The sequence below is a fragment of the Mauremys reevesii genome, linkage group 10 (genome assembly GCF_016161935.1).
Source record: "Mauremys reevesii isolate NIE-2019 linkage group 10, ASM1616193v1, whole genome shotgun sequence".
NCBI lineage: Eukaryota > Metazoa > Chordata > Testudines > Geoemydidae > Mauremys > Mauremys reevesii.
The window spans coordinates 43,708,900-43,733,858 of NC_052632.1; the positions used below are offsets into that span (position 1 = coordinate 43,708,900).

Here is a 24,959-nt window from a genome sequence, read left to right on the forward strand (position 1 = left end):
CTCCTTTATGACCTGCTCACTCAGGGCCACGGTCGCCTCTGACATCCAGACCTGCAGTCCCTCCACCTCACAGCATGGATGCTGCATGGCTGTACCCCTCAGAGCTTCTGTTTTCAGACCCTGTAAAGCAGGTTGTGCTGGGCAGCAGGAAGGCCTCTACTCGAGCCATGTATCTGGTGAAGTGGAAAAAGTTTTCATGTTGGTGTGACCAGTACCGCCCCCGCCCCCCTCCAGGTGCCGGTGCCCCTCATTTTGGAGTACTTCTTGCACCTGAGATAGCAAGGCCTGGCGGCGTCCTCTGTGAGGGTTCACCTTGCTGCCATCTCTGCCTTCCACCCGGGCGCATCTGGCCCTCTGTCTTCGCCAACCCAATGTTTGGTCGCTTTCTCAAAGGCTTGGACCGTCTCTATCCTCAGATCCGGCAGCCTGTCCCTGCATGGGACCTTTACCTGGTCCTTTCTTGACACATGGCCTCCCCGTTCGAACCGCTGACCACATGCTCCCTCTTGTATCTTTCCTGGAAGACAGCTTTCCTGGTCGCCATTACGTCAGCGAGACGCGTCTCCGAGCTGAAGGCCCTCACCTCGGAACCACCTTGGTCATCCAGAAGGCTAAGGTACAACTCAGACTGCACCCAGTCTTTCTCCCCAAGGTGGTGTCAGCCTTGCACACCAGCCAGGATATTTTCCTGCCCATTTTTTACCCGAAACCTCTTGCTGGTCCCCGGGAACAGCGGCTGCATTCCCTTGATGTCCACAGGGCCCTAGCTTTTTACATCGAGCGCACTAAGCCGTTCAGGAAATCAACCCATATTTTCATTGTGGTGGCGGACAGGATGAAGGGCCTCCCGGTCTCCTATCAAAGAATTTCCTCCTGGATCACGTCCTGTATCCGTGCTTGCTGTGAGCTGGCTGGCATGCCGACCCCAGCTCTCACTGCACACTCCACTAGGGTGCAGGGCTTGTCAGCGGCGTTCCTGGCCCAGGTACCGATCCAAGAAATCTGCAGGGCAGTGACTTGGTCCTCATTGCATACCTTTGCCTCACACTACACCATCGTCCAACACGCCAGAGACAACACGGCTTTCGGTAGAGCGGTACTACAGTCAACATTCCTTCACTCCGACCCTACCGCCAGGTAAGACTTGGGAATCACCTAATTGGAATCGATATGAGCAAGCATTCAAAGAAGAAAAAACAGTTACTCATCTTTGTAATTGTTGTTCTTTGAGATGTGTTGCTCATATCCATTGCAAACCGGTGTCCTTTCCCCTCTGTCAGAGTAGCTGGCAAGAAGGAACTGAGGGGGTGCCTGGTCAGCAGGATCATATATTGAGCGCCATTCAGGCACCACTCCAGGGGGCTCCACAGCTGACCCGGGAGATACTGCTAGGGGAAAAACTTTCCAACGGCTGTGCACGCCACGTGCACACACCTAATTGGAATGGATATGAGCAACACATCTCGAAGAACAACAGTTACAAAGGTGAGTAACTTTTTTTTCCTACCTGAAATGAATTTTTTTGTTCACTTTTAAGTTTGCCAAATATTTTTGATTTTTTTTTTGAACAGTCAGTGAACTGAAAAATTAGTTACTTGCACAGCTCTGCTTCTGAGATCGTCCCTGGTTCACTTGAACTATTAAGCAGTGATATCCCATGTAAACAAGGAGGAACAAGAAGCAAGGTTCTGGTGAAAGGAGCAGCAATTTTGTTGGAACAGACATAGCAGTGCTTAAGTTGCTGCAAAACAATTCACCTGGTTAGAATCTTCACACCGTTGAGCATCTAACAAATGCTGAGTGACTGGTCTCTTCATGGTGTCCAAGCAATCTGGGCTAATTGAGGAATCAACAAGAATTTTTTTGCAGCAGTAAATGACAAACTTCTGAAGTTCTGTAGATTCAGAGGCGCCAGTGCTAGCCTCTGATTTAGATCATTCAACCCTTTTCTCTTAACTCATGAGTACTGAGGAAAGTGAAGATGGATAAAGCATCCTTGATTCTAATTGCCCCAGATCAAGATTCTGTTGCAGTAACCTTAGCTTCCGGGGCTAAACATAAAGGATTGTCATAGTTATATGATTATTTAGAAGTTACTCTTGTACCCCACAGCTAAATCTGATTCAAAGGATTCTTTTTAATGGTTTCTGGTTTAATTTACTACAAATTATGTTATCCCTTCTACTTTATTAAACTAATTGCAGGAAAACTTGTTATAATACCAGCTTTGTTTCTAATGATGGAATATGAATGCTGTTACAGAAATTGCACTAGTTTTATTTAAATCAGTTAAAATTGGTTTAGTTAAAATTGTGCAAACTATTAGGTGAACACAGCCATTGATTTAGATTGCACATGTAAATGCAAGCTAAACCAGTGTAAGCAAGATTTAAACCAATAAGTGTCAACATACAAAATCTCTTCCAGATCCTGCACTTTTCAGCTTGGTGAGCCTCCCCCAGACACTTTAGACAAGAGTCCGTTGGCATGGACGTGGAGCAGGACTTGTAGGGCATACAGAATCACAATAGTTTAACTATACTGATATAAAATCACACCTTTAGTTAAACCAGTACAACTTTGTGTAGGCCAGCTCTCACCTACAAAGCATCAAGTTTTAAGTAATTTTCTGCAATTAGACATGCATCACCAGACAGACACACATGCAAAATCACGAACATAGAAAAAGAGAAGAGGTGGTAGGTGGGTTATGATTGTTAACTTTAGGCCCGAGTTGTGACATTTTCTTTGGGAAGGTAGTCTCTGGCCCATTTGTGGTCAGGTAGGAATGTTGGATTAGCGATACTAATGAGTGATTGATAATTTTTGGTACCTCAATATTTAGGTGTCCCAAAATCCACTAATCACTTTTGAAAATCTTGGTCTAAGTTTCTAAGCCTTATGGATTGACTCTAGGACCTTCAAAACATGAACTGAATGTGATAAATACAATGCTTGAGGCCTTGTCTGAACTGGGAATTTTCCCCAGTTACAGACATTGGTATGCAGCCAGCAACATAGCTGCACTAATGCAAACCCCAGCATAGGAAGATCATCTCATTGTTTACGTGTGCTCCCCGTTTGTCTGTATTATCTATTGTCTACTGTTTTCCTTAGAACATAAATTCTTTAGGCCACAGACCACCTGTTATAAATTTGTACAGTGTCCATCACAATGAACCCAGATCTCTAAACACTAATACAAACAATGTTAGTTACAATTTGCATTGGTGCAACTTTCGTACCTTGGTTTTGAATACCTGCACCGCTGCAAATAATAGCGTATGTAATTTTTCTCTTTCTAAATTACAACTACACTGATTACTGACCACTGATGGCTGAAAATCCACAAAGTAGACAAGGCCCGAGGATCTGAAACAATAGCATTAAGAAAAATGACAAGTTTCACTGATGATATTAGCAGAAACAACTAGCTAATATGATGCTCCATTTTTGCTGGCTGTAGTAACAAATACTGGAATGTGGTGCTGTGGGATAACTGGTTGGTGTCAGTGGTTGCTGGAATGAGGAATAAGGAATTCAAGCCTGGCCTTCCCCATTGTCATCTGTGCCTCTGTGGAGAGACATGCATTCCACCTTACCCAAAGCCTTGGTGGTCCAATGGAGGCTCTTGTTTTCAGGGCTTTAGGGGTTCTAGTCCTGCATTTTTAGGAGCATACTTCATGGAAAGATTTATGATCTTAATGGAGTGGATTTTTTTGGGTAGGATTTTATATTTTCTGCATTTTATCAGACACAGGATTACCCTTCTCTGCTCCTTGTGCACATTAGGACATCAACAGGAGTGTGGCTTTCTTTGGCTGCTTTGCATTCCTGTGAGTTCCATGTGTTTGAAGTGGCAGTGGAGGAGGGTGGTGGTGGTTGAGCATTGATTGGAGAAGATGATGGGGGGATGTTTCTCTTAAAACTATAGTACCTATATAATATATCCCTAAGGTGTTACATTGTACACTTGTTGGGGGAGAGGCTTTCTACAAGCTTTTTCATTTCTCTTTGAATTAGTTTATTCTGTATTTCCCCATCATTTTGGCTAGGAGAACTGGTAGCCTATCTTGTGCCTGTTCTATCATTTTTGCAGCCACTGATTTGTCTCCCTATGGTTCACAGCTTAATTCTAAATTATTTAGTGATTAAGCCATTGACTTCCCTTTCTTTTATCCCAAGTGGGTGTCATGAAAGCATGTGGTCAAGGATCTAAAATTTGATTTACACAAGACATATTGATAGGAAGCCTGAGATTCCATTAATCTTTTTCAGTATTGGAAAGCTTCTTGGTCTGGCATACCTAATAAATCTATCATTGCATTAGGGATCAGATAGCCTTCTTTATCCTCTGAGTGTCAGGATCCATCCTGATAGGGAAATGGAGACTACTGGGTCAAAAAGTGACTCAGCACATGTTAAGCAGTCTCTTGATGTTCTGTTCACATGTTCACTAGGCATTATTGTGTGGTCATCAGTGCCTTTGCAGAAATTGCTTTTGAGCAATGTGACTGGTGTAGTGCTCTGAAAGTATTGTGTTTAAATATTACCTAATTTCCCATTGTCTTCTCTCACACACTGATTTGGGTTTTGGGTGCTGCTAGGCCTAGTTAATTCACTGTAGATTTGGGACTCTGAGCAGAAAAGGAAATGTTGTTAACCTGAAAATTGGAGTTCTTTAAAGAGCTGCCTCTGTCAAGAGACCTATCTAGTATGTTGTTCTATTCTCATAGTTTGATGCAGAATTATTGTTGGAGATAATTATTTTTAAACTAGTTATTCACTAGTTTTGCTAGGGAAGCTCTCATCTGGAGTGGCTTGATCGAGATCTATTGAGAGTTGGATGCCAGATGGTTTTCATGGTCAGAAGAGCTACTTGAGGGCAAAAGACAATGGCCTAATCCAATAATTTGGGAAAATTTATAGAACTACAGTTTTCAAGTAATGAACCAAATTCTTGTTTTTAGGAATCATGTGGATACATTTTAAATCATTTAATCATAATCTATATAAATGGCCTTTCTAAACTCCCAACATTTCAGCAATATAAGGTTTCCAAAGCCTCCTCGGAGCAAGTATCATGTCTTCCTTTACTGCTTTGTCAAGTACCCTGATGTTTAACAAAAGTGAATGAAAGTTCATAAAATGTCAAAATAATCTGTAACAAATGTTGGTGGGAAAAAGTACAGAAGGAAGACAGACTGAGTTAGTCCAAATAAAAAGGTCGACTGATATTACTCAAAGACTATGCTGAGATCAAGGCTGGTAAACAAAATAAGTGTGGGACTGTAAATCAGTGGACCTAAATTGGTGTGTCAGAAATTAGGCCTAACTGGCAATCAAAATAACGAGAAGATGGGCTATTCCAGCCATCACTCCCCTTTTAAAAAGAAAAAACTTTGGGGGATGCGAGTGCAAAAATTGCTGATGGAAAACATAAGTTGGCTGCCAACTAGGGTGACCAGATGTCCATGTTCTGACTGGAATACCCGGTCGAAAAGGGATCCTGGAAGTGCCGTGCAGTGGGGCTGGCAGGCTACCTGCTAGCTTCCGCATCACGTGGCTCCCAGAAGCAGCGGCATGTCCCCCTTTCCAGCTCCTATGCATAGGGGCAGCCAGGGGGCTCTGCATGCTGCCCTCACCCCAAGTGCTGCCCCCGCAGCTCCCAGTGGCTGGGAACCACAACCAATGGGAGCTGTGGAAGCAACGCCTGCTGATGGGGCAGTTTGCTGAGCTGCCTGTCCGTGCCTCCACGTAGGAGCCCGGGGGAGACGGGACGGGGACATGCTGCTGCTTCCGGGATTTGCTTGAGGTAAGCATCGCCCAGAGCCTACACCCCTGATCCCCTCCCAGGCCCCAACCCTCTGCCCCAACCCCGATTCCCCTCCTGCCTTCCGATCCCACCCCGAAGAGCCCTTCTGCACCCCAAATTCCTCATCCCTTGCCCCACCCCAGGGTCTGCACCCACAGCCAGAGCCAGTTTAACTTTTTGTGGGCCTGGCGCCAAACATATTTTTGGGCCCCCATTGGGGAAATAGGGTATGTGATGGGGGGTGGTTCACAGAGCGAGGAGCCGGTTGGGGGCAATGATGCGCAGTGCAGCAGGAGTGGCCCCACTCAGCCCAGCACAAGGGCACTGTTTACAAACCCACAGCTGCTAGACGCACACTGGCCTGCCCAACCCTGCACTGCCAGCATGCCCCTTCCATGCTGCCCTCCTGCCCAGTGCCCTGCCCTTATGCCCAATATTTTATTACACAACTCTACACTCAAAATAACTGAGTGTTGAAGGATGAAATTTTAGCATGGAAATGACCCTCTTTGAGAAATGCCTTCACTTTTTCTGGGAAAAAAATGGTTTTATGTGACAGCTGAGAAACCTGAATAATGAATATGCACAGCAGTTTGCCAAACTCATATAGTGAGTAGCTAAATAAGGATTTGTTTCACACATGGTATGTCTATTGCTAACGCAGCTGGATAGCGAAAAGTCAAGAGGGCTCCTGCAGACTGTATAAGATCCTTATGAGGTTGAGGGAAGGGCTCTGCAGGAACCCTGGCTCTGCTCCTGCAGCTCTAGTAAAGTACTCAGAATCCCTTACCTAATCCCTGTGAATTTTGAATGAAACTGTGAAGTGAGCAGGGAATGAGGCAAGAAGGCCTTGATACAGCATCCCTTTACATGTCTGTATTTTTCAGTGTATTTTTGCTTTCAGGTAGCAATTCTCTCTTTGTTTCCCTCTCTTTTAATTGAGGCAGCTTTTATTTGATGCTAAGGAAATATATGAAAACAGCTACTTTAATATGCAGTTTTACTGAGTGTGACTGTGATATGTGCACTTATCAGGGCTGTTGCTCCTATCATTGCAAACTATTTAGATTGGCCTTGATAAGATCAGTTCTCTTAAGAATTCTTTGGCCAATCCACAGTTGAAAAGATTAGCTAAATACTTCACTTCTTGCTAAATTGTTAAATATTAAAGTAATATCTGACAGGGTCAGTTGTATTAATTTAAATGGACTATATGGGCCCAAAGAATCAAAGATGTTAACATGACCATGAAAGGGACCAACATTAAATTATCTTAAACAAAGTTTGTGGTTTGGTATACAGAGACCATAGTCTGCTTAGTGCCATGGCAAAACTCCATTACAAATCCATTTTAACGTTTTATTAATGATGCAGAATAAGGAGAAACAGTTGAAGCATTTGAAATGTAAACTGTTAAGTACGGTTTTCATTTTACAACATCGCTTCATCCCTTTTCCTTTAGCTGCAGATTGTCCTGGGAAGGAAAAATCTCCTTGTTTGACAGTCCCTCGGGTGGTAATAACTGGTAAAAAGTGAAGGCATTTCTCAGAGGGTCATTTCCGCGCTAAAATTTCATCCTTCAGCCCTCAGTTATTTTGACTGTAGAGCTGTGTAATAAAATATTGTGCAAAAATATTTATCATTCCCATTTTACTCAGTGTCTTCAACCATTTTTGCTCAAACTTCAAGAAAAAAATCCGTTGTTAACCCAAAAAAGGGAGAATTTTGGCCTGAAAGTTGAAAGCTTCAGACAGTTATGAGCTTCTGAAGAGACTGGGTTAGAATGGAAATAGTTATGTAATCGTAACTATGGCTATTATAGCTGTTTCCATTTCTGTGCCACTCATCATCCTATCTGGCTTCTGAGAACCCCATGACAAACTTACTTTTCTGCCAATCATTTTGTGACTAAGGTGGATTTAGTGTCAGATAGTGATCATTCATATGGTTGAATGAAGGAGGAGGTGAAGGGCACTGGCAGCAACATCATCAAAACCTAGCATAGTCAGCTGTTTTCCAGCTTCCTTTAAGCAAATGACCATGGTTCATTTTCATACATTAGTAAACAGGGAAGGTGGCAGAGTGATGGCAAGGTAGATGAAGATAACACGTGAAATAATATATTTTAAGGTTGTAAATACCTTCAAATGTGAACATTTCACTTAGGTTTTTTTGTCGGGAATACAGAAATTCAGCACACTATGCTGAACATTATTGTAGTTGAAACCTTCACAATTTAGACCCTTGCATATATTTTTGATTTAGACTTTTCAACACTAATTTAAAAGGCTGGTTTAATATTTATGTTGAATTCTATTATACTGTGTTATAACAACTCTGCAGAAAGAATGTTTGCATACATTTTATTCTGGCTAGCAAGTACTTCTACCCAGTGATAATTGGCTTCACTGTGACTACAGCTTTTATGGTCAAAATGCTTTGCTTACTGCATATGTGAGGAAGTAGCATGAGTGTGTCATTTGACTGTTATTGTTGATCAATTGACTTCTGGCTTGTTATAGAAGACTCTTATGGTGACTTGTGAATTATGGTGCAAATCTGATCTAGCTGCGTAGAAAATTAAATTACTTTTCTGTCTTTCGATATGTACTAGTGTTCTCTTGATTTTATTTCCACTGAGATTTTTCAGATCATTCTGGAACTCATAGAAATGCAGGTCTGATAGTGTACTTCATCTACTTTGGGAAGACTCAATTGTCTTTGCTTTTAGTAAGTTCATTAAAATATTTTGCAAAAAATATTTTTGTAGAAAACTTTTAACTTGGCAGGGGCGAATGGAGAGTTGAAAATACTTTGTAACTTATTTGAAAAAAAAAACCCAGATGCTTGAATGTCAGGAAATTTTTCAATTAAAATTCTGACACCAACCTTAATTCTGCTCCTATACAGCCATTTATTCTCTGCTTACTAGTGGGAAACACACATGAGTTGCCACATGGAAGAAACAAATCTACCTGTTGCATATGTGAATTACAAGAATGTGGTATTGAGTCATATGCTACAACCAGCATTCACTCTTCTAGGTTATACTGTGTACAGAATTTAGTCTTACCTTGTAAGGGTGGATGGGTTATCATGATGTCTAAACTGAATTAATAGGATACATGGAGTACAATTTTATCACTAATTTCTATTTGGATTTCTGATCAATATTAGTAATATCAGCAAAGCCCCACCTGTTTTAGAAGATATGGTGTGAGCCCCAGCTCATGTGGCGTGATGAACAGAGGGTAGGATTATTTCTCTGCCACATTTGTAGAAAGTAAGATGATATCATACTTGAAGCATGTGTTTCTGGTCAGTATCCAGTGGGTGGGCTGGGTTTCCAAACTGGTATGTAATTTCCTTGGGGTTTGTGGCTGTACTGGAAAATTTAGATTTGGGTGGGGGTTGGAGAAGAGACAAAGAATAAATTGGTGTTGGAACTTGGAGTAAATTTCCTGATTTATGAGAATTTAGGGTTTTTAAACTTTAACATTTTTAGTTTGTTAAAGGGAAATAATCTCATCCTTTTCCTAAATGAACTTTTGTCTAGGCATTTTATTAGGCCTTTTAAACAAATTTTGAAGACTGCAGAGCAATGCATTTTTATTATAATGTTTCAGCTAGATTTGTTGGTTTATCTAGAAAGTGATATACCGTATATACGCGTTCATAAGCTGAATATTTTTGGTAAAAAAGTGACGCGTCAAAGAGTGGGGGTCAGCTTATAAACGGGCCTACACCAAAATTTGATGATTTTGAACTCTATGGAATCATTGAATTGAATATATAGTACTTGTTATAGAAGACTCTTTCGGTACCTGGAGCGTCTGCAGGCATGGAGCCTCTCAGCTCCTTGTGGCTGTGGGTCGCCGTTCCCAGCCAATGGGAGCTGAGGGTAAACAAAATGTCCAGGCCTGCTAGCGGCTTACCCTGATGGGCCAGGAGCTAAAGTTTGCCAACCCCTGAAATATAGGGTTGGCTTATGAAAGGGTCATACAGTTTTTTCTGTTTTTACCTATCCATCTCGGGGGGTCAGCTTATAAATGAACGGGCTAATGAACGAGTATATATGGTAGTGTAAAGCCAGTAGTGTGCAAAATACAGCTGTTATGCCATAGTGCTGCATCCAGGGATAACCTTTTTGTCAGGCAGGGAAATTAAATGCACAAAAATACATAAATGCAAAATTAATGCTGAAAATGTAAACACTTGCATATGAAGACATTCAAAAGCTATATTAGTCATGTTGCTCATGTGCACCAGTACAGCGGTATTTTAAGTTTAGTGTTTTCAAAGGGGCCTAAGAGAATTATGCACTACATTCCTACTGTGTATCAATGAGATTGAATGACTAAATGACTGTGAAGTTAACGTATATCTTTGTCGTTTGTGCAGTGAACACTGATAATGTTGCCATTTGGGGGAGCACACTTCTGAATTTCCTGACTTTTGAATTTAAACTCTTAACTTAAACCTCTCATCAACCTATAATTGTATTTAATAGGCCCTCTCACAGAATGTAGGATCTGGGAAGGGAAGAGCATTCCAGGAGCCTCCTCTCCTTCCCCAGGGCATGCATTATGTCTTGTGATAATTTCAGGCCTTATTCTCAACCCTGGGGTGCATGGCATTTAAAAAAAAAATGCTGAAAGGAAGTGGGGCAAGTGGGTCTCTGAGTTCCTGATATGATTCTACACCACAGCTTACTTGGACCAGTGGTTAGATGTCATCATTTGGCCCAAAGCATATATAGCCTGATGCCCAAGAGGGCACTGGTCTAGGCTTCACCGTTTTTTCTGGGGCACTGTTTGCTTCCTAGGGACACAGAGAGGGAGCACACAGGGGGAAGTGGGTGAGTTTTCTTTGCATGTCGTCTCCTTCTCCCATAAAGGCTTTCACAATTTGGCCCTCAGTGTTTCTTTCCCCCTATTAAAACATATTTAATATGATGTCCCATGTAGAATCTGTGTTGTATTCACTTGTTGTTCAAATAAGCAATTTTTTTCTTATTCTCATCCATATCTGCTGATTCTAGAAAGTTGGAGTGCAACTTTTGTCAGGCTTAAAGTCAGATTGTTGGTCTGACCTTCAGAATTGTGGTAGTTTGGAATAATTTTGATTTTTCCATTCTCTTTTCACCTTCCTCTCCAGGACTTCCAAGGTTCACTAGTCAGCCAGAATCAACATCTGTCTATAGAGGAAACAGCATAATTCTGAACTGCGAGGTCAATGCTGATCTGGTACCATTTGTGAAGTGGGAGCAGGATCGTCAGCCACTCTTTTTGGATGACCGCATATTCACATTACCAAGTGGAGCTCTAATCATTAGCAATGTTACAGATGGGGATGGAGGACTCTATCGCTGCGTCATTGAAAGTGGTGGGTCACCCAAATACAGTGATGAAGCAGAGCTTAAAGTTCTTCCAGGTACTAATCTATTTTTTAAAAGATTTTTCCCCATCAGTTTATCCATTTGCATACTTGTGTGTTATCTCCTTTAATGATAAGATGAAAGGAAAACAAAATAGGAACACTTACCAGATAGAAGGAAAGGAGATGTGGCAAGCAGCAGTCTGCTGCCAAATGGCAGCTGGCCTTTAAATGTGACAGAGGTAATGACAGCCCTAAAGCAATCAAGAAAAGTTTGCTAGAAAGAGTTCCTATAAAAAGTTCCCTACACTGGAGAGTTTTGTTTGTGAGGAGGCAATTGTAAAGAAAGGGGCTGGTCACTCTTTTGTGGCAAGACGTATAGATAGGCATCTTCATGTTTGCCAGAATGGAGCCTAGTGTTTTGAAATAGCTATGCTCAAGATTTTCAAAAGTGACTGGTATTTGTGATTTTTTTGGAGGGGTACCTGATTTGAGGCATTTTTAGAGAGACCTAATTTTTAGAAAATACTGAGCATGCAGCTGCTGAAAATAAGGCCCGTTTAAGATATCTCCAATTGAGCACCCAAAAATGGAGGCACCCAATCTCATTAATCACTTCTGAAAAATCTTGACCATGTTTCTTTTTCACAGCCTACCTTTCTATAATAAAACTAAGGAGTAACTATGACATCAGCTACTTGCAGTTTCATATATTTAGTGTAATACAGGACAACTGAACAGCAGTATGGCTAGATGATCTAACAGGAACACAGCTATAAAAACGGATCAGAAATAAGACATTGATTTGGGTGCCAGGTCCAATCCGTAGCTCTTCTGACCAGTATGAGAGCTTGTTTTACATGGACTTTCCCATTGATTGTGCAGAAGCTTTGAATCTTTCCTTCTAACTTTTTTTGATGGTTTAGAGTTCTGATTCTACTTCCACTGTTTGAATACCTGCCCCAATTAGATCACTTTCAGGCTAGTTAAACTGCCATGGAAAACGTATAAACCCCATGAATTACACCTGCTTTTGAGGCCAGTGTCAAAACTACACCCTGGTTTTTAACAGGTGTCAAAAGCAGCTGTAATTCATGGGATTTCTATGTTTTCGCTGGCAGTTTAATTAATCTGAAAGCACTTAGAAAATTAGTTTTCTAAGCAGGTTTAGTATCAGTAGCCTTATAAAAATCTTCAGGTTGCCTTGTTGCAGTGACTGGTAGACTTTTTTTCTGTCCTGGGGATAGAGTTTGTGTCTTTTTTTATAGTCTTCAAATCATGATTGAATTCTTGTTTTAAACATGCTTTTAAAATATTTCTGAGTATTTACAGGGCCTTCCAGATGAGCGCTAGAGATTTCCAGGTTTGTGGTGATTATAAGGGTTTTTTGGAATTTCTATCATGATATGTAGCCCTCCTGGTTTAGATTATATTATTGCACAAGATATCCACATTAGGGACTACGCTTAGTGACTTCTCTTCCCTTGTTTTGGGAAATGTGAAAATGTTGAAAATGAAGTAGCATGTCTATAGAGAAGGAATTTCAATCATCTCCTGAATTTAGTGTCTGTCTTTTTGAATGGAAATCAAATTGTCCCATAGAATGTTCTGTGTTCCTATATCTTAGCTGGATAGGTAATTAATTGCTCAGTTTGAGATTCACTTGAAAGAAAAACCTATCTCTCATGCTCTTTAGTCTATTCTGCCCCACATTGTACATCTTTTTTTTTTTTTTTTTTTTTTTTAAAATTAATGGAGATATCCTATGTCCTAGAACTGGAAGGGACCTTGAAAGGTCATTGAGTCCAGCTCCCTACCTTCACTAGCAGGACCAAGTACTGATTTTGCCCCAGATCCCTAAGTGGCCCCCTCAAGGATCAAACTCTCAACCTTGGGTTTAGCAGGCCAATGCTCAAACCACTGAGCTATCTCTCCATGCCTATTACCTGCTCTACACTAGAAAAATTTAAGTGGTTAAAGCTCTGAGAATATTTGTAAAACACCTAGAATGTATTGCATTTACTGAATCAGGAATTGTGGGATAAATATTCAGAGAACATTGTCATTTATATTTTTCAGTGCTAATATGGGCCAAAACTTAAACCAATTAAGCATGGTTAGTGCGGATGCACTGATTTATTTGTCCATAAATTAGTTTTGTACAACTAGTTGACTTTCCAACAATTTAATTCTAGTGTTGACAAGACCTATTAAATATTAAATAATATTAAATAATTTAAACTGCATCCACAAGTAAAACCATAGCCCACAAGTTAAACAGTTTATGAAAACTGAATAATCATGGTAACCAAATGTTTTTCACAGTTTGGCTTAAAGCATCCACACTACCCTTTAGAAATGCCCCCTCCCAAAAGTTAATTTAATTAACATTTTAGAAGCTTGCACCAATATGACAGGCTCACAGGCTGTGTCTACACTTGGAAATTTGGTGTCTTTTTGACACGAAGTCTTCACTGCTGCTCAGAGCAAGGTTTTGTGACAGTGCTGAAAATTCATTAGTCCTGTTTACAATAGCACTTAGACTCATGCTAGTGCTGAGACAGTGGTTTTGATGCAGAAGAGTGAGCACTGAATTTGTTAGTACAGACAATCCATTTGTCCCAAAATATTGATACTGTTACTATTAATAAAAGTGGTAAATAAATAAAGTGATACTTTAGAAAATATTTATTTTATGGTAGCACCGAAAGACCCCAATCAGTGTTGCTGAGATTGGCACAATGACAGTTAGACTTGAAGAACACCCTTTATTGAGGTTCCTTTCTGAATAGGGATGTGTTTAAGCATGTGCTTAGATGCTTTTCTGAGTCTGGGCCTCAAATTCAAGTTAATTTTTTTAGGTTTAAACATTCTTTACTTTGGCTCCATTAGTATATGTTTACTTACTGAAATTTTGATTTGTTGTTTTTCCTTCTTAAATTAGTGGCATACATAACAATACAAATTGTGAGTTTGACTGATTAATCAGTCAGCTTAGTAAGTGACTAAAATATTTGTGTAAAACCCTAAACAGAAGATACCAGTGTTTAGTCAGAAATAATTACTTCATTTAATTTGAAGAGAGTAACTTTTATTGAGAGTAACTTTTAGGTCCATCAATGGCAATTAGCCCAGGATGGACAGGGATGATGTCCCTAGCCTTTGTTTTCCAGAAGCTGGGAATGGACTATGGGATGGATCACTTGATGATTACCTGTTCTGTTCATTCCCTCTGGGGCACCTGGCATTGGCCATTGTTGGAAGACAGGATACTGGGCTAGATGGACCTTTGGTCTGACCGAGTATGGCTAAGACTTATGTTCTTATTGAAAGAGATATCGGTTGTCCATCATACTTTTCTGAGCAAGAACTAGCCATCAGTCTCATAATTTTGAGTCAATATAGTTTAAAGGATAATGTTAGTTTCTAATCAGCCAGCACAAATTTCATCACAACATTTTTAATTTTAACATTTTAAGCAGTTCATTTCAGTTTTGTGTCATGTTAATAGCAAAAGCAGGTTTCTTCATAATTTTAATTTCGTATAAATGACTAGACATTAGCAGCAAATGCATTTCAGCATTACTTTACACACAGAAAACACATCTCTGCAATTGTATGCTCTAGGAAAGGAGAAAAGAGCAAGAAAGTACTTTTTCCTTGAATTAAAACTCATTCACAAACCTTTTACATACCTCGAATATATTACTTATGACCAGTACCACTGACCCCCTGTCCATCCATGGTAAACCCTCCGTAGCTTTTCTCTGGTTTATAAAACAGCTAACAATAAAACAAACCATGTAGTGTCTGCATAAATACATTTTGGTATAAGCTGTGCGTGTAGAAACTCCTATATTTCGTGACTAGCTAGACATGTCCTCCTTATAGTGAGTGGAAAAGCTAAAACATATTGACAACTAGTGCAAAATCTAATTTATATCAGTATTTTGAGCTGCCAGTTTCAGATCCAAAAGTTGCAAACTCATGTTTTTGTAGCAATGAATTTTGTAACTGGCAATAAAACATCAAATGAGAGTAAACTATATAATTCAATATATCTGCTTTATTCTCAGCTGTAGTTATTTTTATTAATTTTGTGTGTGTGTGTGTGCCATGAGGGTTGACAAATTTCTAGAAGAGAGAAGTCTGGTTGAAAACTTTCTGCTTTAGGTTTTTCAAGGCTGGAACAAAGGAACTTCTCCTCGCTCTTCCATCCACACAGGCAAAACTCTCTCTCTCTCAGGAAGAGTCTGCCCAAAAGTCCTAAGTCTTCCTTCCATTTTTTATACATCAGGACATTGATTCTGAGTTCTGCAATTATTTTCTAATATAGGAATGCACGGAGAAAGTGCCTGGATTGTGGTACCAGTTTTTCCTAGTCTTCTACATCGGGGTGGGGAACCTTTTTTCTATTGATGGCCACTGACCCACAGAAAAAATCACTCGTGGGCCACACACAGCCCCGTGGGGCGGATGGGGTGGGGAGGCTCAGGGCTTCCCTTAGGCTCCAGGGTGGGGCCATAAATGAGGGGTTCAGAGTGCATGAGGGGCCTCCAGGCTAGGGCCAAGGGGTTTTGAGTGTGGGAGCGGGCTCAGGGCTGGGGCAGGAGGTTGGGGTGGGAGTGTGGGCTGTGGGAGGGGGTTGGGGTGTGGGAGGGGGCTCATGGCTGGAGCAGGGGGCTGGAGCACCCCTGCTCTACATAATCATTCAGGCCTCTCTCACCAGCATCAGCACCCAGAACCAGAAAAGCCTTGATGCAGGCCTTTTCAAAGTTCCCTGCATGACCCACCTAGTTGGTTTTATAATTGTTGTTGTTATACTGCAGGAGTGCCTATTGGCTGCAATCAGGATTTGGAGCCCTAATGTACATGTTGTATGCGCACACTTACGAAAAGCCCCTGCCCCAAATACACTATTATATACACAAACATACAACATACAACACTAAGAATATGATGACAAATAAAACAGAGCGCGCAGGGACTCACCAGATGAAATGATAAATGTGATGAGCAATGGTCTTAGTACACTAGCTGCCTAGACATCGTTGAGTGTGTCTTTTGGCATCATGACAAAGGTGAATTTTGAGGAGGGATTTGAAGGAAGACGACAAAGTGGCTCTGCAGATTTTTACAGGGAGTTCCTCTCATAATGGATGACATAAGAAAAATGCAAAGATGTTTGAGGGAAAATTGGAGTGATGGGTGATAAACGTTGGCAATGTTCGCAGAGTAGAGATAGGAGTTGATAGCTCAGAAGTATATAAGAGATGATAGGTAAGGTGAGGTGAAACTTCGAATGTCTTTAATGGTGAAGACAAGTAGTTTTTATTTGATGCAGTGGAGCAGTGGGTGTGAAAGGAGGAATTAGAGTGGTGGTTCTTGGTGTGATCACAGTGATGAGCCCAGGAATATGATCTTTGCAGTAGCATTTTGAATAGATTGAGGGTTTGTCCAATTTTAGAGATTGTCTGTCAACTAGCTTCCTTTTTTTGTAGTGGATGAGACACAAATGCGCACACAGACTGTTAGGTTTTGATCCTATGGTGGTGAGTGTAACATAAATACTCTCAAAAGGCTCTGCCTGAAGTCCTGGTTCTTGAAAGGTTAGTATTGGCAGGAGAAGACTGATAACTAAAGTGATAGAAATGGTGTTAGTTTCTAGGACATCAGTTACTTCCAGTGGATATTATAGGTTCTGTGTTAAAATTACGTACTGTGGTAGGGACAAGGTAGACAAACCAAAGTCCTGTTCCATCCTGATGATACTGGAATTCTTCCAGGATAGGGTCAAAAGTGCACCCTCAGTGGGTAAGCTTCAGCTCTGGGTAATAGCAGCATCTTTTTTCTAGGGTTGCATCATGGGTCACTGAAGATATGTGTACACTGTGAAAAAAGACCTGCAACAGTGAGTCTCAGAGCCTGGATCAACTGATTCGAGCTCACAGGGCTCATGTTGTGGAACTAAAAATAACAGTGAAGATGTTTGGGCTTTGGCTGGAGCACGGGCTCTGAAACCTGGAGAGGTGGAGGAGTCTGTGAGCCTGGGCACTCAGCCTGAGCGTCTGAACTACTATTTTTAGCCCCTCGGCATGAACCCTGCAAGCCTGACTTAGGTGACCCGGCCTCTGAGACTGCTGCCACGGGAAGGCAGTTTGCTTGTTCTAACTTTCTTTCTAGATAGGCTAATCCTGAGAAACCGTCTCATTTTCAGACTCAAAGTAAAGTCAGAGTGCCATATCGACAAGGACTTTCACCTCACAACCTTTCCCCTAATTCTAAATATCCAAATGCACAGTTCAGTATTTTAATGTCCTTACCACATTTATCTACTGAAATAAGTAGCCTTAGGCCCTTGGATGCTCATAGTTTTTACAAGTGGCCAGAGAAAGGAAAAAGCTGTCTCCTTTTGTGTAGCATAAGGCTTGTATTACTGAAGCATACACATCAGTCAGTTTGAGTTCTTTCTCTGGGCTCAGGGTTGACTCTGCCACAGGGATTTCATTTTTCCAGGCAGAAAGGGAGTTGGTATATAGGCTTGGCAGCTTGCTTTGTAGGCTTGGCAGGATTCAATTTTAATGGATAGATATAGGTCAATGTCTATTTCAGCTGACACACTGAAATCGATGAAAAAAACGTGTCTGTCAGTAACAATCGGCAGGAGTGTATCCTCCCCTGCTTGCACATGTGGATATCAGATGTTACTGGCCTTGCGGCAGTGCAGGGAGCTGTCTGCAGCCCTAATATCATGAACACACTCGTATTTCATCCAGAGGGCTTCCTGCACTGCCACAGGGCCGGTGACATCCAATTCCTGCAGGCGCAAGGTGTGGAGGCTGCAATCCTAGCGAAACAGAGCAGACATCCCTGGCCAAACCCGCAAAGAGGACTGTGAATCCTCAGCCACAGAGGAGGCCACCCTTCTGCTGAATGTCTGTCTCGAACAGGAGGCATTCAGCGGTGGGTGGCCTCCCTCATGGCAGGGGACATGTAATGCTTCTTGCAGTTGTGGGTGGGAGGTTTCTGCTTTGCTCTGCCTAGCCAGCACCACAGCCTTCCACTCACCTTGCATCTGCAAGGACTGGTTGTCACTGGCCCTGTTGGCTCTTCAGGGAGCCTCTGCAGCAACTTTGTCACAACCCTGCTCACTCATTCATCAACCACAAATGTCAGAGCCATCCTTGGGCAGGTGCTGTTCAGCAGCAGCCTGTGGCTGGGGACCTGTTCTCCTGCTAGCAATCCTGGCTTGAGGTCTCTGGTGTGCTAGGTCAGGACCTCAGCTTCCCCCACATCTTGTGCCTTGGGCCCTCCAGCCTCCTTTGTCAGCACTGTGCTACCCCTATCGCCAACCCACTTTAATTTCCCCCAACTGTAAAAATAAACAGTTACAAATAGAAAAAAATATTAAAAATAAGAATAGATAAAAATAAAAAAAATTCTTAAATATAAAAAAGATATTAATAATCTAAATGAGCAAAAATAAAAATCAAACTCTGTCAATCCTAAATGTTTGACAGATAGCCACCTGAAAACATTCTGTACACATCTTTCCAAAGTACTACAAAATAATTGCCACTGAATCTTGAAATGCTGCCAGTAAAGACTGTGTCCCAGGTTTAGTGGAGTGGGGAAAGATGAATTAATTCAAGTGGGTCATCATGAACCCACCTTGTAGTTTTAAAATTGTTTCACAGAACCTGTTAGTCCTAGCCTCGGGGACCTTGAGCAGAAAGAGTAATTTCTTTTTTGTTATTGGAGTTCCCACCAAAGGGCCCTGTAGTTTGTTGTGAAGTTTGGACCAATCAGCTACTCATGGAGTGTTTAGTTCTTCTTCAAGTGATGGTCCCTATTATTCCACTGAGGGTTTATGTATATGCACCATGCATCTGGAGCCAGAGATTTTGAAAGTAGTTGTGTCCATTGGTCCATGCATGCGCCCTTGGCTCACCTCATTGTTTCACCTGAGATGATAAAGGGCAGGATGGACCAACCATGTATCCAGTTCCTTCTCACCGCCACATGGTCCAGGTTAGAACTATTAGTGTCCTCTCATGTGTGATGCACTTTTAAAAAGATAGAGTTGTACATACTCTAAAGCTAACCGTTTTACTGTTTATGTAGTAGTTTTGGTAGTTTACTTGTTTCAGTGCGTGGATACTGGACTATGCCGAAGATCCCAGGCTTTAAAATTTGCGCCTCATGCTAGCGACAAACATCAGCATTGCCTCTACTGCTTGGGAGAAGCCCATATTTCATCCAGGTGCAGTATCTGCCAGTCCTTCTCCAGCTGTACCCGAGGAGGCCAGGCTCGCTGCCTCCAGAAGCATGTCTTGGAAGTTGCCATGAAACCCCCTCCATACATTGGCCTGAGGCAGCCAGGAGTGCACCTCCAGCTACAGAGTCTGAGTCCAGCACCAGTGGTACAACTGCTATGGATCCTGTGCTGGAGCCTACTTTGGAGGCAAGGAAGCGTGCACATAAGCGTGGCAGTAAGTCTTCCTCCATCCCTAAGAAAAGAGAGGCTCCTTCCATGAGTTCCAGTCATGGGGAGGTAGCACACTCTAAAGCACACAAGGACAAAAAGAGACCGCTGAAACCAACGGATCTGTCAGTACTGGGTACCGACTTGCACACACCATCAACAGTGACATTTCTCTGAGCTCAAGAACCATCCACTCCATGGAGGACCATTATTCCCGTACTGGATAGGGACGGAGAGAGGTACCTTGACTCCAGGGAGGTTGGGAAAAGCACCAGAGCTCCAGGAAGTGTTTGCTCTGGGAAAGCTGAGGCCTCTGCACCATCTGGAACCCTCTACTTCCTGTGCAGGGCATGCCGCAGCTGAATCACTCCTCACTCCCTGCTCTGGTGGTGTACACATTTCCACTGGCTCCTCCAGTACCGCTGATGGAACTGGTCTTCGAATTTTTGTCTTCAGAGGAATTGGATGAAGGACGGGGGCTGTCCATCCCTTCCCGCCGCTATGAGTACCAGTGGAGGCCTTCTGCATCCTGGCAGTAACCTCCACTCCAGCCGCCCACCACAACACCCTCTGGATCTGTCATACTGACCCTACTGGGGATCCTGGTCCCAATACCCATCCTTGGAACCTGTCTATTCCATCAGAGAAACATCACCTGTTTCGCTGTCTTGGGCATCTTGGAGTAGATGCTCAGAACTGATGATGGAAGAAAAGCCACTCAGTCCGATTCCACTGGTACTGCTGGAACAGGAGAGATTCCCATTGTCCTCATCTGAAGCAGCAGTGGCTTTGGAATCTCCCGCATCTCCTGATGACTACTGCCAATTCCAGGATCTTCTGCGCAGAGTGGCAGGAGAGCTGCACATTCCTCTGGAGGAGATCTAAGACACTCCTTAGAAGCTGCTGGACACACTTCACTCATTGGTGATGGGTAGAGTTGCTCTGCCAATCGATGCCATCCCTGAGCCAGCCTAGAATGGTTTGGCATATGCCAGCCACATGTATGCCTACCACCAACTGGGCAGATGATTAAGTACTCAACTATGTGAGAGCCAAGAGGCATGAATTTTTCTCATGCCCTTCCCACCCCACCTGCAATTCACTTGTGGTCCAGGGAGCGATGGAATGGGCTAGACGTCAGCATCCATGCTCCAGCCCATCTGACAGGGAAGGCAAGCAGATGGACCTTTTGGGCCCCAAGATCTTCTCCCCTCAGTCAGCCTTCCTTTCAGGATCTCAAATTATCAGGCATTACCTGGCAAATACAGTTTCCTTCATTACAGCAAATTGGAGGACTTTGCTGAAAAACTGCCACAAGACCAGGCCCACTTCCAAGTAATAATGGAGGGGAAGCTAGTAGCAAGAATATCGCTACTAGCTAGTAGCAAGAAAATCAACGACACCCTCCTGCCTCTTCCATGCTGCCACGAGTACCCCAGAGGATCAGATGGGACAGAATATCAGTCATTCTGAGAGATTTCTAGTTTCCCAACCTCCTCTACATGTCTGCCCATCCCCCAATTCCCACCCCTGCTTTCTTCAAGCTACTGACACAGCACAAGGGCAGGATCAGACATCCCAATCCACAGACACTTCACCTCAGAGTGTGGTATTTGGATGGCATCGTCTCTAGAATGGGTGTGTCCATCAGAAAGCAGTGGAAAAGAGCCCACTAGGTGTTCCTACCAGGTCAAGTGGAACTGCTTCACCCAACAGAAGGAGCATTACCCAGAAGTAGTGGAGATTCCCCTGCTTTTAGACTCCCTTCTGTCCTTGAAGGCCTTGGGTCTCTCCCCCAACTCTCTCAAGGTAAACCCAGTGGCAGTTTACACCTACCCCCCCCCCCCACCAGAATGACATTCTATCTTTACACACCTGCTGATTGCTAGGTTTTGGAAAAGTCTCATCAGAACCTTCCGACCCGTGCAATCCATTTCTCTCCAGTGGGACCTCAAAATAGTTCCCTCATCACTAACAGAACCACCATTTGAACCACTATCTTCATGCTCTCTGTCACTCCTTTCCATGAATGTCACTTTCCTTGTTGGCTATCACTTCTTTGAGAAGAGTAGGTGAACTTTGGGGCCATGATTGCAGACCCTTCTTTCACCACTTTACATAAAGGTAGTCTCCCCGCGCCTGCATCCGAAGTTGCTTCCAAAGGTCATTTCCCAGTTTTATCTCAATCAGCCTATTCAAATAATATAATAATAATAGGAGATATACCAATCTCCTAGAACTGGAAGGGACCTCGAAAGGTCATCGAGTCCAGCCCCCTGCCTTCACTAGCAGGACCAATTTTTGCCCCAGATCCCTAAGTGGCCTCCTCAAGGATTGAACTCAGTGACCTGCTTTCTTTCCAAAGCATCATGCCTTGGAAGAGGAATGACAACTCCACTCTCTTGATGTCCATCGGGTCTTTGTCTTCTACCTGCAGAGGACAAGACCGATCAGGAAATTTCCTAGACTCTTTGTTGCAATAGCTGGAAGAGTTAAAGGTCAGACAGTCTCCACACCGAGAATCTTCACATGGATTTTGGGGTGCATCACACTCTGCTGTCAGTTATTGGAACGGCCTCCGGTTTCTAGGGTGCGGGCACATTCCACAAGAGCCCAGGCTTCGACCATAGCCTCATTCCATGATGTACCACTCTGGGACATATGTTGAGCAGCCATGTGGCATTATATCTTGGTGCAGGAATTGGTGGCAGATGCCTCCTTTGGCGCAGCTGTCCTCTGCTCAACTGTTCCATCTTTATCCTTGTACCCTCCTCCGACTTAGGTACTTCTCGTTAATCACCCTCAGTAGAATACAATAGGGACCATCACTTGAAGAAGAAGAGGAGGTTACTTACGTGTAACTAGAGGTTCTTCAAGATGTGTTGTCCCTATCTGTATTCCATTTCTCACTCTCTACTGTGGATCTGTTGGATTTACAGTCAAGAAAGAACTAGAGATGCGGATGGTCTGCCCTGCCTTTATCATCTTGGATGAAACCATGAGGTGAACGAAGGGTGCATGCGCAAACCAACAGACGCTACTACTTTCAAAATCTCCAGCTCCAGATTCTTGGTGCTGTGTAATACAGATAGGCACCACACATCTCGAAGAACCTCCAGTTACAGGTAAGTAACCTCCTCTTACTGAGTGGCCGTTTCCAAGTTTTGTAGGTATAGCTAGTTGCTCAGGTTGTTTCCTTGGGAATTTGGTGCAGGCTGCTCTTGAGAAACCATAACTCCAACCCCAGAACAGTCAATTTGCATGTCTGGAGCAGGAAGTCAGATGCAGCCAGTTAATCCTAGATTAGCTCTTTCCAGAAACTCCATTTATAGGTAAGACAAATTAGTGTCCTGTAAAAATGCCTTCTTGGCTTTATAGTTTTGTGTTTATCGTAGCTTCACCAGCAAGAGGTAGAGAAGCAACTAGCTGCTTCATTGTTTTGAGCACTGTGTTTACTACTGAAGGGGCACAATATGCTGGTGTTAATTTGATAATCTCATTGTTTTTATTCAGTGTTTGATAACTTCATTGTCATTTTATTTACAAAATATTTGCAGATCCAGAGTCTCCGTTAAACCTGGTGTTTCTGAGGCAACCTTCTTCACTTACCAAAGTTACTGGGCAAAGTGCAGTTTTCCCATGTGTCACTGCAGGATTTCCAACTCCAGTTGTCAGATGGATGAAAAACGAAGAAGAACTTACCATAGAAGGGTAAGTAATGGCTAGTAAATGGAAATTGACTTTCCCATTACCTAAACATAGTAATATAGGAATTATTATGCCAAGTGAGACTTATGGTTTTAGACCTAAGTTCACTTAGCTTCTGCTTAATTTTAAAGTGACACAGTAGGTTCTACTGCTCTAATGTGGAGGTCTTTAGGTTGAGGGATGTGACAAGCCTTGTGCCATATAGGGTGGGCAGACCAACTCAGTCAATCCAGAACACTGGTAAAACAACAGGGTCTGTTCAATGGATCTAAACCACAGGAGTGTCAGTATGATGCCACATGATCACATTTATTTATTTGTTTGATATTTAAAAACAGGAAATTGCACACAACAAAACTGTTTAAAAGAATGTTAAGTGGCAAAGTCAAACATTCGAAAATAAGGAAATTCCAGAATTAAGGTTACCTTTGTAACCTAACTGGGCTCCCTTCTGCATATGCATTATGATATTATTTAATTCCATGATCAAATGCTAGGTTTTCCACAGTATCCTTGCCTTATTCAGTGCACAGAAAGGACAGTACTCAATGAGCAGCTATAGAGTATTTTTTTGTCCTCATTGTTCACTGTATGGTCCTATGCCTTATTTACTCCATACTATTCCAACCCTGCTTTGAAGGCATTTATTAATTTCCTCATGGGCTTTTTTTGTGATGCTTATCTCTAGAGTATCTGAGTAGTTCATAAATATTAATTTATTTTCACAATACATTTGTGAGATTAGGTGGTAATATGCCTATTTTACAGATGAGAAACTGAGGCACAGAAATCAAGGTTGAAAGTATTTTAATTTCGATGTCTAATTTGAGATGCTTCAGACTAGATTTTTCAGTGTACATAGCATTATATAGCACTTTATATATTCAAAACCCAGCTCCCACTGACTTCAGTTGCAGCTGTAAGTGTTCAGCCCTTCATCTGTTCAGATCCCAAGGCCTCAATTTGAGCACTCAGAAACATACCTATCTCATAAAACTGGAAGGAACCCTGAAAGGTCATTGAGTCCAGCCCCCTGCCTTCACTAGCAGGACCAAGTACTGATTTTGCCCCAGATCCCTAAGTGGTTCCCTTAAGGATTGAACTCACAACCCTGTGTTTAGTAGGCCAGAGCTCAAACCACTGAGCTATCCCTCCCCCATTCAGAACATGCTATTAGTTACCACGCATTAAAGTTTGGTTTAAGCAATTTTCTTGGCATCACATGGGGACTCTGTGACACAGGCAGGGATAGAATCCAATTCTCCGTGGCAGAATTCAACTGCCTTACCCGTGAGATCATCCTTTCTCTTCCTGTAATCTCCTGCCTGATTTGCTATATATTTTACAACCTCTGCAACAAATGAGGCTGAGATCCTACAGACAAGTCTCCTTCATTATGCAACCTTGATTCATTGATTTAGGACTGAGTATTGCACATCTTTTTCTAGATTTAAAGGCCAGTTATCTAGAATGTAAGTGGGCGTGTGGGTCTTTTCAGGCCAGCCTCCCAGGGTATGTCTACACTGCAATAAAACACCTGTGGCTGGCCCATGTCAGCTGTCTCAGGCTCACAGA

The 24,959-nt window shown here is 42.5% G+C and overlaps 1 protein-coding gene across 10 annotated transcripts in view; it reads left to right on the top strand.

Annotated features, from left to right (window-relative positions):
- The window catches only part of NEO1 (neogenin 1), a 498,809-nt gene that overhangs the window by 254,396 nt on the left and 219,454 nt on the right, over positions 1 to 24,959 (top strand). For all 10 annotated transcript variants that reach the window (XM_039492010.1, XM_039492008.1, XM_039492009.1 and 7 more), the window contains exons 3-4: positions 10,973 to 11,248; positions 23,234 to 23,387. In XM_039492010.1, the coding sequence (XP_039347944.1) occupies positions 10,973 to 11,248; positions 23,234 to 23,387 (430 nt within the window). The remainder of the gene's footprint in view (positions 1 to 10,972; positions 11,249 to 23,233; positions 23,388 to 24,959) is intronic.